This window comes from Panicum virgatum, chromosome 1N (assembly GCF_016808335.1).
Source record: "Panicum virgatum strain AP13 chromosome 1N, P.virgatum_v5, whole genome shotgun sequence".
Lineage (NCBI taxonomy): Eukaryota > Viridiplantae > Streptophyta > Magnoliopsida > Poales > Poaceae > Panicum > Panicum virgatum.
Window position 1 is genome coordinate 43,893,304 of NC_053145.1, and position 15,336 is coordinate 43,908,639.

Sequence of the window (15,336 nt, forward strand, 5' to 3'; positions counted from 1 at the left end):
AAGCACCGGAGAGGAGATCAGAAGAAGAATCCATGGGGAGCGCCAAGATCATGGAGATCGCCATGGAGTCGCCACAGGGAGAGGGAGGAGAGCGCCATTCCTCTTAGGTGGACAAGGTTTTTTTTTTGGCCGGAGTGGATTGTGCCGAGGGTCGTTGAAAGCATTATTGCAAGGCTTCATGGGTTAATAAAAATAAAAAAGAGACATACACTTGTGAGCTAGATAGATTGGTCTTGTTTATGGAAGCTTGCAATGCGTGAAATATGGTCATCATTCATGACTACAACACAAGACAAAGAAATGAAAATATGAGAATGGAATATGGAATTCATTGTTGGTGTGCAAAGCTTAACTCAACATGGCAAGGGTAAGTGATGAAGAAACCAACCGAGATGACTAGTACGAGGGACTAAGCAAGCTTTGGTGGAGCGACGACTCACCATGTGTGCGAAATGCTAAGGTGAAGTGCTAGTATCTGTGCGGTGTTCGAAGAATCATATCCAAGCCTTATTGTGAGAAGCGATGCAATGCATCAAATATTTTATTGGAGTGACTTGAGGATCCAAGGATAGATTTGCAAAGGTATTGAGACTCTAAGTCACTAGCTCAAGTGTGGATTTACTCAAAAGAAAGCTCAAGTGTGGATTTACTCAAAAGAGAAGATTATGCAATGTTGGAATCCCAAGTTCGAGAAAATCAAAGTATGGCAAAGATGAAGTGATTCAAGACTCAAGTGGATGAAATATGTTTTAGATTTAATCTTGAGTATAGTTATACCGTACTATTAAGAGGGATGCAACATTGAAATTTTGACATGGTCAAAATTACTCATAGGTCACCCAAGTGAGAATCCTAAGAGAAAACCCTTGAGAACTAACTTTGTGCTACCTGGATGATCAAGTGTCAACTTGGTGGACCAAGTGGAGTACCTAAACCTGGGTTTGGGCTTCTCTGGCTTGGACCGGTCTGACCGGTCTGGGGGACCGGTCTGACCGGTCCAGGGTGTAATGGCTAGTTTTTGAATAGACCGGTCTATACTGACAGAGCAACGACTAGTTTTTAGAAGTGGAGTATTTATACCCCTCAGCCCTCTCCTTCGAGGGCTGCTGGTTCCCTAGCATTCCTGAGCTTCCCAAAGCTATCTTCTTGACCAGCAAGCTCTCCCCAACACTCTTTGTGAGTTGAGCCAACTAGATTTCATATTCTTTGGTTGGGTTGAGAGATTGAGCGTGTGTGAGATTGTTGAGCATTGTGAGAGCTCCATTTTGAGCTGCAGAGAGAAACCATAGCTTGAGCACTCTTGGTTCGTCAAAGCTTTCAAGTTTGCATTTGTTACTCTTGGAGGTTTGCCTCCTAGACGGCTAGGCGTCGCCGGCTAGCTCCCGACGGTGTGGTGAGCAGTGGCAAGTCTGTGCGGGCGCGATCTTGCCCCCTTGGTGGAAAGGATCCAGATAGTGGAAAGGAGGAGTGGTTGAAAGAGACCCAACTCACGGGATCGAGTTGAAAGAGACTCACGCCCAACGAGTTCCTCAATAGAGACGTAGGATTCACTTGGGTGAATCTGAATTTCGAGAAACAAATCCTTGTGTCTCCTTAGTGGTTTGCCTCATTACTTTGAGTTCTAGCATTGTTTTTGTAATTCCGCATCGATCTACTTTGGTGTGCTGTTTCTGAGTGTGCAGGGACTTGCAATATATTTATAATCACCTGCAGGAACACTACACTAGGTTGTATTTGTGCTAGAGCTCGAGGAGGGGAGAAACTCTGATATTTGTGCATGTTCTGCGTGTGACCGGTCTAACTGGTTTGTGGTTTTGTTCAGCATTCTAAGTGTTGGACCAGTCTGACCGGTCTGCCTGACCGGTCTGACCGGTCAGTGTGCTAACAGTGTGTTTAAGTGTTGAAATTTGCAGAATTTGTCGAACGCCTATTCACCCCCCTCTAGGCGACATTCGAGGTCCTTTCAAAGGGTTTATCCTGGTTCCGGCCGTGGGGCCGTGCGTCCAGCAGGGGTGTGCGAGTGCACTGTATTATTTTGCACCGAAGTGCCTGTAGTAGGGGAGTACAAGCGAGGCGAGAGAGGGAGGAAAGCTCTCAAGTCTCTGCTAGAGGAGGAGATGATTGAGGTAAGTGCCAATATCGTGCTTCGGAGAGCGGGTGTGTGAGTGGAGAGCGAGTGAACGGATGATAGAATAGAGATGATCCCTGGGAAGGAGCCCGCCTCCTCCTTTTATAGACACAAGGAGGGGCGGAGTACATGTACGGGAAATCTCAAGAGTCGTCGTCTTTCCCTAAATCGGGGGTGTGCAGTGGTCGGCCAGTGTTGGAAGTACACTGTGGGGTATGGCGCCGAGTGTCCTGGGAAGTCTTTTAGCCTTGTGGGGATCGCGCCGGCGTCCTGATGACTCCTGTGAACGTCGTGGTGGTTGCTGTGGAAGGTATCGTCCTCCATGCTTGAGCTGGCGGAGCGCCGAGGGTTCAGCTGACGGGGGTCTTGCTCTGGTCAAGGTCCGTACACCGTTCGAGGGTTGCGCCCATGCCCGCTAAGGGTTCTGTAGTTGAAGAAGTACATGGAGTAGGCAGCACAGTGGTCGGAACAGTGCTAGGCATGTCCGCACTGGGTGACGCAGGTTCCCACAGGGCCGGTGCAGAGCCGGGGATAGCGGTACAGTGGCCGGAGTTGGTGGACAGGACTCCGGTCACTCCCGCTGTGCGGCATGGTGGCCTGACGCCGTCTGACTCCGCACTCTGTGGTGGAGTGGTTGGCATTTAATGCCTCTGTCAGACGGACGGGTGAGCAGATGGGTTGCTAGTTCCAACTGCCGAGGGGTGGCCTCGAGCGAGGCGGAGTTTCCCCCTGAGCCGAGGCCCTGCGGAGGGCTCGGCCGAGGTGGAGTTGGCCTGCTCTCCGAGGGTAAGTCCGCTACCCTCGAGTGAGGTGGAGATGCAGCGCACCTCTGGAGGCCTCGAGCGAGGCGGAGATCATTCCACAGGTTGGAGGGGGCCTCGGATGGGCCGTACCGTGGAGCTGAGCCGCGAGCCAAGTGTGGATTGGGATTCTGTAGGAGAGCTGTAGATGCTCCATGGTATCCGGGTGCAGAGTGACGACGTAGTTGTCATCATTGGTGGATTTTTCCTCTCCAGGATCGTCGTCAAGTAGTCCTTCTTCCCCTTCGGATCGGAGGAAGACTGTTGGCCCTGGTTCGGTGTGACTGTAGAGTATGATAAGGTGATTAGCACTGTGGGCCCGATTGCTTAATTGTGTTTGCGTTTTTTAGGGCGGTTTAGTCCCTGGATTAGGGTGCCCCTAATTATGGTACCCGACATCATCCTAGCCCAAGACGACAATAATGGGCTTAAGGCCTTTCCCCATCCTGAGATCCCCTCGCCCCCGCCCCCCTCCTCCAGTGAGATCTTGGGATGGCAAGGGGCCCATGTGCCCCAAGACTATGGCTAAGGGGCGATCCCTTGGTGAGGAAGGATCCGCCTGCCCGCATCTTCAATATGTTGAACGGAGCCCAAAGGCGGCACATCTTCAATATGATTATGGGGGGGGGGGGGGCGTGCTTATAGGCTTTGGCTGGAGGGATTCCCAGACTGCGTCACATCACCTGGCAACCGACGGGGTGGCCCCCACCACTACTGCTGCCCTTTGGGGTAGGCGAATGGATCTGTACCTCGAGGAAACACGCGGGAAGGACCCAGGAAAACCCAGAGGATCATAGGATTCCTTAGGAGGCAAGCCTTGGCCATGATACCTCTGACCCACGTGGCAGAGCCCTATCCTAGACAGGCGCCACTTGCAGGACGACGTCCACTATTAAGCGCCACATTGACACCAAAGGTGGTAAGCCCCCCTCTTTCTTAAGCTCGGAGGAGGCTATAAATAAAAGAGAAGGGCAACATGTAAATGACCGGATCCCAACTGATTGCCTATTACTGAATACAACCACAACACTAGAAAGGACGTACGGTGTTACGCTTCCGAGCGGCCCGAACCTGTATAAACAATCTTGTCCCCTTGGTTGCATATGAACCAAATCTTGATGTGTGTTACACCCCTAGCCGAATCTCTAAATGGGGGTTCCCACGAATCCCTTGTGTGGTACGAACCCACCGACAGCTTCCTAGAGGCCCTGTGTGCATCTTTTTAGTTTAACCCTCTAAACTTAAGATAAAGATAGGAAGCTGTTTAAAGGATTTGCTGGAGGTGCTCTTAGGATGAACACAATACACAATCCATTATCTTCGCATTCAATTTGCATTTGGTTCTCTTTCATCATTCATTCCATCCTCACTAACAATTCAAGAATTTTACGATATCTGATACTATGTTGACCATAGTGTTGAGCACAAGGCTCACTCACACGCGCGCACACTGTAATTATTAACCAAACATTTTGTTGAATTATTTCACCAGTATGATTTAAGATAAGCAAAAAAGACATACCAGACAATTAATAGAAAATTTCAATGACAAAATGAAGAAAGTTGTATAACATATTTCACAAACGATTTAGCAACATACATTTTAAATATCCTAATCTATCATCTTGAAGATAATTGTTTGGATATATCTCACTAACTTGATACCATAGATTCTACCATTGCAATAGCATCTTGTAGCATACAAGTCAGCTTATTTATGGTTATAATGAAAAGGCATGGAGATAGAGCCATAGAGGACATGTTTGTTGTACTCCTCTAGAACTTTGGAACATTCCAAAAGATTGGCCATTGATGATCACAAACAAAGCCGGGTTGTTCAATGCAAGTTGCGACCAACTCACAAATAAGCAAACTTGAAACCAAGGTGGCGCATACAAATTTGATGAAATTCCATTTTATTCTACCAAAAGCTCTGTCTTGATCAACCTTAAGCATTATTGCCATTCTTTTTTTTAAGATATGTATTTAAGATAAAATGAACGAATGATTTTATAAGTAATAATGATGTTTTTAGTGATTTGAGGTGCCTCAGCATCTTTTCCTCACTATACTAAGTACCGTGCTCGTTTGCTGACTAAAAAGTATTATCTGACCTACTAGCAGGCAAGCAAAATTGGAACAGTTGGCCTGCTCGAGATTTACGGGATTATTTGTTTCAAAAAAAAGATTTACGGGATTATTATGAATATACCCTAGCTCGAGCGCTCGGCTCGACGAACAGTCTAGACGCCTACGGAAACATGTGAGGCCCGCCGCCGCCCGCCCAAGCGCAGGCAGCCCGGGAGCGAGGAGCGCGTGTGGCGCTGACACGTCTCTATTTAAAACCTCACTCACTCCGCCAGGCAGCCACCATCTCGAAACCCCATCGCAACTACTCCAATCCCCAACCCCAAACCCCCAATCCACCAACCCCCCTCATCCACTCCGGGCGGTCATGGCCTGCTCCTTCGCCGCCGCCGCCGCCACCGTCTCCTCCGCGCCCACCCACGCCGCCAGGGCTCTCGCCGCCGCGCCGCAGTCCGTCTCCGTCGCCCGCTCCGCCACCGCCAGGCCCCTACGCCTCGCCGCCTCCAGATCCGCGCGGGCCATCAGGCTCGTTGCCCGCGCCGGCGGCGTCGTAAGTTCCCCCCTCACGCCCCGCCTCGCCTCGCCGTTCCTCGGGGCCTGGTTCGCGGCCCCCTCCTGCTTCGCTCGCTCACTGGTCGCTACGTGGCCCTGTGCTCTCTACTGTAGGATGACTTGCCATTGGTCGGGAACAAGGCGCCAGATTTCCAGGCGGAGGCCGTGTTCGACCAGGAGTTCATCAACGTATGTGCATCCCTCGCTCCGCGCAATTTTGCGTGATTTATACTCTGGCAGCTGAGCTGATTCATCCGCTCAAAATGCTAGTAGCTTAACACAGTTATGTGTTCGGCAATGATGTTCGTCCTGACTGATGTTGCTGCTGTTCTGTTTGCTTTTGCAGGTCAAGCTATCTGACTACATTGGGAAGAAGTACGTGATTCTGTTCTTCTACCCTTTGGACTTCACCTTCGTCTGCCCAACCGGTTAGTATAAAAATGTAGCATTAGCGTACAGAAGGTTCAATTAGTGGCGGACCTAGGTTTTTAATATAGGGTATGCTGTGCCAAAATTTTCACATACAAAACGGTATAATTCATTTTCCAATTCGGTAAATGAAAGTAAAAATTCACCAAGCATTTCGGGATACAAGTTAGAAATAACATATTGTCTTGAATTCAACAACTAAAAGCAATCCAAAGAAGATTACAATACTACTTAATACAACTAAAAGCATGTCTAATGGCCATGAAAGTCTCCATTATATCTTCTTCATCCACTTCAAAGAAAATATCCCGCTCAATTAATGTGACAAGATAATCATCCAAAACACTATCACCAATCTTATTCCACCACATTTGCAGCTTGAGCAGGTGAAGGAGATAAAGCTGCAGCAAGCTTCTTTGCTGCATGTTTCTGAAAAAGTGATATAATGTCCCCATTTCTCTTCATGGTCCAGAAATTCTACAGAAATAAATATATAGAGCAATCAAACCAAATCCTTAATTCCTATAAGCTACATAATTAATATTTATTCCTGTCAATTGCATCTAATATCTACAGCCTAAAACATACAGCATACAGGCTAGGGTTTGCAATTTGCATACCTTGCAAATTTGGAACTCGATCCGCAGATTTGTGCAGGGCTAAGATGTTGTGCCGCTGCGCTGAGGCCGAGCCACCGAGGAGGAAAGGGACTGATTGCCGGATTATAGCAGAGCTGCAGAGGGAACTGGGGATTGGGGAAGGAGATAGTGGAGATTCGCTGTGCGCTTGTGCAGACCGCAGGTCCGGGCGTGGCGTCCAGTAGGCAGGCCGCAGGCGGCGAGGGATGCTGCGTCGCCGGCTCACCGGTCGCCACCGCAGCGCCGCACACCTGCGGTCTCCACTCACCTTTCGCTGTTGGGGCTAGGGTCTAGGGGCGAGTGGCGGCGGGGGTCTGGAGCCTGGTGCATAGTCACAGGATTCGGGGTTGATGCCTCGTCCCTCGACCCAGGAATGTCGTTCTGATTCGAGGGTCGGGGTCGAAGAGGGTCAGTGTCCCATTCAAGGTTGGATCGTGTCCCGGTTTGAAAGGGGTCGCAGCCCCATTGCTAGCAGATTTAATTGGGATAAGGAGGTTAAGGACAGTGGATTGGTGTGGTTTTTGTTAGACAATGAGCTGAGTACGTGTAGCATGGTCTAAATGTACTCTTTTATATGTTTCTTATATGCTTGTGCAGATTAGTTTCTTCATTAGTAACATATATATAGTTTTTGTCTTTATCGACCCGAAGATATCGACCCCGATGAATCAGGGCCGCGTCCTACATAATAATTTATCGTTCCATAGATGTATACCCCCTTCGTACCATAATTTTATAAAGTGACGACCCTCGACCCCGTTCCTCGACCCGGTCGACCCAGGAACTTTGTGACTATGGCCTGGTGCTTGGAGCGCTGGAGACCTGGAGTGCGTGATTCGGATGAGACTTCTCACGATGGGATTTGTGCCAGCCAAGTTTTAGTGGGCTAATGGGCTTAAAGAATGAATTTTTTTTTACATGGACTTGGCCAATTTTAGGGTATGCCAAGGCCCATATGGACCACCCTGTAGGTCCGCCAATGGGTTCAATTGGATTGCTGTGGGTCTCCGTCCGAGCATCTGATAAATGCACGACTGATGTTTGCAGAGATTACCGCCTTCAGCGACAGATATGAGGAATTTGAGAAGTTGAACACAGAGATCCTTGGTGTCTCCATTGACAGTGTGGTATGTGAAAATACCATTGTATTCCATGATATTTTAGTATCAATTAGTACAATCGGTCAGACAATTGGTCTTAATTTTTAAGGATAAAAGGGAGCATGGTTGAACTAAGCACCTGAAGCCCTGCACGTGGAATTTTTCTCTGGTTGTTCATATGTGGCAGTTAGTTCTCACTATTTATATGCTCTGATATGTGCTAGCTCATAATGGAAATGGAATTGCTGCGATCATATTTTTCCCGTAGTGGATATTCACATGCTACGTCATCTTTGTAGCATAGTTGCTCTCCTTGCATGCACAATCATTGAGCATAGTCCCATTATTTCTAAAACCACATTGGACAATATGTTTTCTGGAGATAGAAAACGTCAATCACTCAATATTATTCTGTAACAGTAAGGCAATGCTGCCTTTTCTGTCTCCAATTTCATTTTGTTTAAGTTGTAGGATGACATATGCTTCCTTTTCCTCATGGAGAGATATATGTGATATTATGCATGCATCACGGATGTAACTATTTATAGGAAAATCCATCTACATGGACGTTCATAGTAGTGAGTCTAGTGACAAGTCACTATCCATTGTCCATTTTCTGCTTTTTGTAGAAGAAAGTACGTTTCACTTGAGGCGTATGGTCTTTATCACATCGACCGTTACTGTTTGTTAACATATGCTACTCCCTTGGTTTCACGATGTTTGTCCATGGCATTGGGATAAAGAAAACATTTTGCCATGTTTTTCTATTGAGGATACGAATGGTGTAGTTATTGCAATGTTTCCACTCTCCGCTAATTAAATGCTCTGATTGAAGGACAATGATTTTGTATTATGATATTTATTAGGGGTATAGATGATCATTTCACATTGGTTTTTCTTGAATGTAGTACTTCCTTGGTTGTATGCGTGTTGTTCTATGGACAAACATAATAATAGAACAGAGGGACCACAACCTTTCTTAAACCATATACTCTTGAAAAATGCCTTAATGCTTTATATATTTGAAGTCATAGCAGTTATACTTCCATAATTTGTTGTTACCGCTATATCATTATATGCACGTGGTGAAAGTATAGATATAAGTACTAAATTGTCTCAACTGGAGATAATGCATTTTGATTGCTGCAATTTCATCATAATCTTGACCTTTTTTATTTTTTTAAATCTTTATTTGATCATATCTTGGTATCTGAATGGCTCTTTGGATGCAGTTCTCCCACCTTGCATGGGTGCAGACAGACAGGAAGTCTGGTGGGCTTGGAGATCTTAAATACCCACTTATTTCCGATGTTACCAAATCAATTTCAAAGTCCTTCGGTGTTCTGATCCCTGACCAGGTATTCCTTTCAGCCTCATGATATTCTCCCCTCTCGTGTCCTTTTGGTTTCCTTATTCTGCTGTTGTACATTGCTCTCTAAATCTGAATGTTCTTTTTGGCAGGGCATTGCTCTGAGAGGACTGTTCATCATCGACAAGGAGGGAGTGATTCAGCACTCTACCATTAACAACCTTGCCATTGGTCGCAGTGTGGATGAGACCATGAGGACACTTCAGGTATGTTTCGTTTTTCTTGTGCTACATATCTAACCCAATAGCTCACTGCTCCAGACTTGAGAAATGAAGAGAAGTTATTCTGATGCTGTCACTAATAAAACCTAAAATATAAAGAATATGTACTTTTGCCTTCATGCTGCTTGTGATACACAATTTGAACAAGATTCCAACATCTATATGTGCATTTTACATGATTGATTGTTAACAGTGCAATATAGTTCCCTACTTGAAGGACCGGAATAAACTTTAACCAACTTTGAAAGTATATTTCTTATTGCAGTAAAGTTACAAATGAATAACTGAAATATACGCACACCTTTGTGTTACCTATTTCCTTTGGCACTTGGAGTACATTCTATTATACTGAAACCAGCGTGATGCTTGATCTGGGATGTCCTTTTGTAGTTTCCAGATAAAAATTAACGGAATCATAATCCCAGGATTGAAATATGGCATATCCTTGGGCATTTTGCTGTGCTGGTTTACGCCGACCCAGTTTTGTTTAGATAACTTGGTTGCGTTTTCCTATTTCGCACTCCACTGGTCACAGTTGCAAGAGCGTTTAAAGCTGACATCTCCTTTCAATGTTTCAAGAACATCAAAGCTGACATCTCCTTTTCATCAGGCGTTGCAGTACGTCCAGGAGAACCCGGACGAGGTCTGCCCGGCCGGATGGAAGCCTGGGGAGAGGTCGATGAAGCCCGACCCCAAGGGAAGCAAAGAGTACTTCGCGGCCATCTAGGATGCCCTGCCACAGCTTTGGTGCTCTGTATCATGGTGCACCAGCGGTGGATCGATGTGGAGTTTTTGCACTGCTGTGCCGAGGTCGTGTTTTGACATATCAGCTGCGCCTTGCGATGAACCGATTGTAGTAGCTCCTGTGCATCGGATTGAATGCTGTTCCCCGCCACCTTGTTTCTTCTTTTTGACCCGATGAATAAGGTTTATTTTGGTCGTGTTTGAGAGATCAAGCATTGGCGTAGTTTGTTCCGAGCACCTTGGGCCTTTTGTTCGAAGCATTGGCTGGTAAGCTGCAGAGCAACAACTGCCCAACATGAGCTGTGGAGTTTCTGGCCCACAAGGTGGTAATGCTCTTTGAACGGCAAGGCCCACATATAGGGTATAAATCGGAGGCCCATAAGCTTTTTGGCATCGTGGGCTGCATCCCGGCCAACTTCTTCTTTCTTAGACCGGTTAGAAAACCTGCCACTCCAGATTTTTACGAACATTTTATTTCTTTGCCTAGACCATTTTTTTTCCACTGTCAGAATTCCTTTTTTTTTTTCATGGGCCGCAACATTCTGCCCTTGGGAGACCTTGGCGGCTTATCTCTCTCTCGTCTCTTCTCCGGTCCCCAGTGGCTAGTCACCGTTTTGTCACGTCGTCCCAATCGTCTTCTTCCCTTGTGCATCCACTAGTTTCGAAAATCGAAAGCAAACAGAAACGCACAAGGCCCACGCAGATTGAACCAGCAGCGGACGCACCTCTCAGGGAAGATAGCCACTGCACGGCTGCAAAAGGAATCAATCGCACACGCAAACTAAAGGCGAGCGCCGCGGAATGACCGTACGAGCTTCCCCTTTGCCTGCGCGCGCCCCTGTTCATGACCGAACGCGACGGCCCCAAGTGATAGGACCCTAGCGTGCATGCGTTTATGTGTAATGACTGCAGGTGGCTGGCATGGCAGTCAGCTACAGCGCCTGCCTGCAACCGAGCTGCAAGCATGCATGCAGCACATTCAGCTGCCGCTGCATGCCGATCCATCGTCAGTCAGGCAGGAAGGAACGGGTGACCTGACATGCGCTTTTGCTCAGCACATCCAGCATCAAGGCAATCAGCAGGGCAGCCATTCACATTCACCTGTTGCTAGCACTGTTCCCGGTGCTCTGCTTGTGCCGCTAGTGCTTCGCTTCTTATCGGAGTCAAGCTCAGCCGTTGAGGTCAGGTCTGGTCAGGTCACTCATCAGTGGTACTGCTGTGCTGGGGAGGTAGCTGGCTCACCCGATCTTGAGTGTTAAAATCTTGGACGCTTTTAGATAGCCAGATAATGCCACATAACTGCTTTTTAGCGCCCTCCCTCTACGAACTTCTTTAGGCAGATTAAGGGGATGGCCGGGCCGGGGCCCCATGATGGCTGGCTGGAACAGCAAAGGACGGGCCTCAACTGACCCTCCTCCGTTTCATTATTAGCCCAACCTATCGATCCACAGGCTAACCTGCTTTCTGTACCGTCCTGTTGTTCCGCTCTCTCTCTCTCTCTCTCTCTCTCTCTCTCTCTCTCTCTCTCTCTCTCTCTCTCTCTCTCTCTCTCTCTCTCTCTCTCTCTCTCTCTCTCTCTCTCTCTCTCTCTCTCTCTGCTTTGAACCGTTAACTAAGCAAAGACTGAGGTCTCGGATGAGCATCTCTCTTTCCCTTGCTTTGCTCCATATGATTCTAGGCACACTCTTTTCCCCTGCTCCTTTAATTCTCTTTCCAAATGTTAATGTTTTTCGTTTCTTTCTCTCGCTCCTTTTAATTTTTTGGAGTAATAATCTCTTTTTTTCTTTGTTTTGCTTTGATCGGGTTACCATACTAGAGTTACTTTTCCACGGAGCTCTCCTTTTCCGGCGTTTTTTCGCCTTTGCAGGGTAGCCCACTGCACTTTGCTATCATTAGGGCTTGTCCTCTTGCTGTCCTCCGGCCCCGGCCCCGGCCCCGGCCCCGGCCTGGCCTATTGTGGTGACCAGAGAGCTTTTTCTTGACTGTGACTTCCAGATTAGTTTCACAAGATCACTTTTATATATATATATATATATATATATATATATATATATATATATATATATATATATATATAACATGCACCTGCAGAGCTTACTAATAATCACAAGCCAATTGATAACTTCAACTGTAAATTAGTAAATAGGACTCGGTCGGAAATCTCTCTGAAGAAAGCCAAATGTGACAGCATAATTAAATAAGTGACAACCGATGAAGAAGTTTATTCCATTGCCTAAAAGAACGATGACTATGCAGTTTTACAAGAAATTAAAATCTTAATTATTTGCAAAAAATCAAATATATTGTAAGTTTCTCTTGCCAATAGTGCTGTTCTTTTGATGGGGATAGGCCATGGATGTGAACATTTCCACATGTATTTTGCATGGTAGAAATGGGAGGAGTGTTGCCCGAGGAATGAACTTGGCGGTATCCTAGCTTGGAAGGCCATGGGCAGCTGGATAGGAGTATGTATAAAAGTCAGCTACACACAATATGCTATATTGTAGTATTGTATATTAGTACATGTATAGAAGTCAACTATATAATATGATTGACTTGAATAGAAAAACATAATTAAACTTTACAACACTCGGTTATATACACAAATAACAGTAGTGTCATCTCATCTTGGCGTTGGCGACGATACAGGTAAAATGAAAGGATGCTTTGTTGGCAAAGACCTAGTTCTCATGTGGTTCCCAAAATACTGGAACGAAAAAGAAATTCACGCCCAATGAAATTCTAATGATCTCAAATCGAGTGGAATATCAAAAGTTGGCAGTAGGATTTTTTTCACACTCACCATGCAGTTGACTTCTCATCATCAGGAAATGAAATGATTTGGTGGCTGCATCACCAAGCCACAATCGAGTTATCATCATCAAAAAATGAAATGATTTGGTCCCTGCATCACCAAGTCACAATTGAAGTACTATGCTAATGATATAGGAGAGGATTTAGATTCATTAGCAGAAGAGGAGGCCATCTGCATCAATTCTGACATCATTAAAAGTGACTCAAGTAAGAACATGTGCCTACTACAAAGGTGGAGATATAGTGCAAGGCTCTAAAAACAAAAAGCGGAAAATGGTACACATCAAGATCTCTCAAAATCGATAGGCTTTTACTAACGATCAAGAAATAAAGACCAGGAAAGAGTATTGTGCATGCATATTGAAGGATATCCTGACAACAAATCTGATCAAATAAAGGCTCTACGCCTGACCACACGTGCTACACTACTAAAGTAGCCGCACACACAAAGAACATGCCACACTATACACCAGAAAGACCAATCAATGAAAAGGAGACGGCCAACGTACAATAAGCAAATGCCAAGCAATAACAGAATGCAAATAAAATCGGCATGCACACAGCGTCACCACGAAGACAAAAAAAATCACCTTTTAGAACTCGTATGCAGTAGAAATAAACAATCGCAATCAGAAAACCAAAAGGAAAACCATAGTTGCAGAAAACTACAACAGAATAATATGCGGCCACAATGAACCAGCAATAGAATCTAGAATTGGTAACCTCATCTGCAATGCAGACCACCAGAAGGGCCAAAGGCCCAAGAAGCAGGAGCACCACAGCAAACAACGGGTGAGCGGACCCGGGCAAAAAAATGAAGAAAAAATCGAGTTAAACGATATGTGACAGAGAACAAAGCAAGGCAAATCACCGGAATGAAGCCAGGAAATTCAAGAACTTAGCACAGAAGAACAACGAAGGAAAAGGAAAAGGACCAGAGCTTACCGAAGAAGGAAAGGAGGAGACGTGTGTACTCGGTGACGCACCCGAGAAGCTCCGGTCGGCGACGGAAACAGGGCAAACGACGCACAGCTGGGGATGCCAACAGGTCAACAGCAGGGCAGCGCGCAGGAGAAATATAGGCTCCCCGGGCAGCCCACCGTCCAACAACGAAAAGAGGCCAAAATAATCAGCACACACGGGGAACACATTGAGCAAACTTGTTACGATTCAATCCCTGCTTCTTTTCCTCCGCACTACTGTTCACATCCCAATAAAGAACAACGTTCCAGCACGACTTTCAAGACGATTGTGCCCGATTATGACCCGGTCAATATCATGGTGCTTAGCTTAACCACACTTTGATGCCCAGGCTTTGGCTTTTAACCCTCGACGCTGATGATTACTGTTCACATCCCTAGAACAATGACAACAGCATCAGGATGATGCCTACTAGTTCATGACCACTTTGACTGATGACCCGAAGGGAGATGACTGCTTTACATGTTCCGTAATGGTATATGGAAATAATGCTCTTGATGGAATTTTCTCTTCAATGCAACTGTCGATCGCCACTCGTAAAATAATTGTTGGGGAAATAGGAAACCTATAGTGTGGATTCGTAAGAAATGATGAGCTCAACTCAAATGTATGGCATTTTGGACAATGTTGGAACAATCTCCAAAATACAACTTCGACCACTACTTTATTTACACTACTATATAAATGGAAAGGATAACAAAGTTTGTAACATTGCTATATATATCATAAAATTATTTTTCAAAAAAAATTAAACAAATCCAATGCATGGTACTATTTTTTAGTTTTTTATATAACCACCCAAGTACATTTAATTAAATCATCAGCCAAAGTTGAATACTTCTAGGTGCACAATTGACAATTGTGATGTCTGTCATACATTTACTTACAGAACATTTGCCTTTTTCAGTTTATGCAACCTTACAAATTCCTTATTTTGCACTGATAAAGGTGATGCTTCCTTACTTACACTGGAAAATTTTAACTTCCCTATTTGACACAGAGTTTGAACTTTCATTTACTATTTGACACTTTCGTCAATTCCGTCAGTTATCTCACATGAACAGTTACTTGTGGACTTTCTCCTCTCCTTTTTTTGCTATACCAACTATTAAATCACCTCCAAAATTCATAATATTTTTAGGGATATAACAAATGGTTTGGACATGCCCAACGAAGACCGCCAGAGGCACCAGTGCATAGTGGTATCCTAAAGCACAATGATAATATGAGGAGAGGCAGGCGCCGTCCGAAGTTGACATGAGAAGAAACAATTAAAAGAGACTTGAAAGACTGGAGTATATCTAGATATTTGTCCTTGGATAGGAGTGCTTGGTAAGTCGCGATTCATGTGCCAGAACCATGAATAATGGTCTTTGTTGGGTTTCAACTCTAGCCTACCCCAACTTGATTGGGATTAAAAGGCTTTGTTGATGTTGATGTTGATGATATAACAAATGGAGATGAACCCATTT

The 15,336-nt window shown here is 45.5% G+C and overlaps 1 protein-coding gene and 1 long non-coding RNA gene across 2 annotated transcripts; one reads left to right on the plus strand and one right to left on the minus strand.

Moving 5' to 3' along the window:
• The first annotated feature begins 5,267 nt into the window (after nucleotides 1-5,267).
• LOC120655980 (2-Cys peroxiredoxin BAS1, chloroplastic-like) lies at nucleotides 5,268-10,284 on the plus strand. Its single transcript, XM_039933972.1, has 7 exons — nucleotides 5,268-5,566; nucleotides 5,683-5,757; nucleotides 5,915-5,996; nucleotides 7,683-7,762; nucleotides 8,968-9,093; nucleotides 9,197-9,310; nucleotides 9,936-10,284. The coding sequence occupies exons 1-7, from the start codon at nucleotides 5,384-5,386 to the stop codon at nucleotides 10,050-10,052; spliced, it is 777 nt and encodes a 258-aa protein (XP_039789906.1). The 5' UTR covers nucleotides 5,268-5,383; the 3' UTR covers nucleotides 10,053-10,284.
• Nucleotides 10,285-12,608: 2,324 nt separating this feature from the next.
• Nucleotides 12,609-13,921, minus strand: LOC120654099. The gene is made up of 3 exons (XR_005666985.1): nucleotides 13,829-13,921; nucleotides 12,873-12,974; nucleotides 12,609-12,776 (listed from the first exon to the last, which is right to left on the minus strand). It is a non-coding gene; the product is annotated as an uncharacterized LOC120654099 (long non-coding RNA).
• Between the last annotated feature and the right edge of the window lie 1,415 nt (nucleotides 13,922-15,336).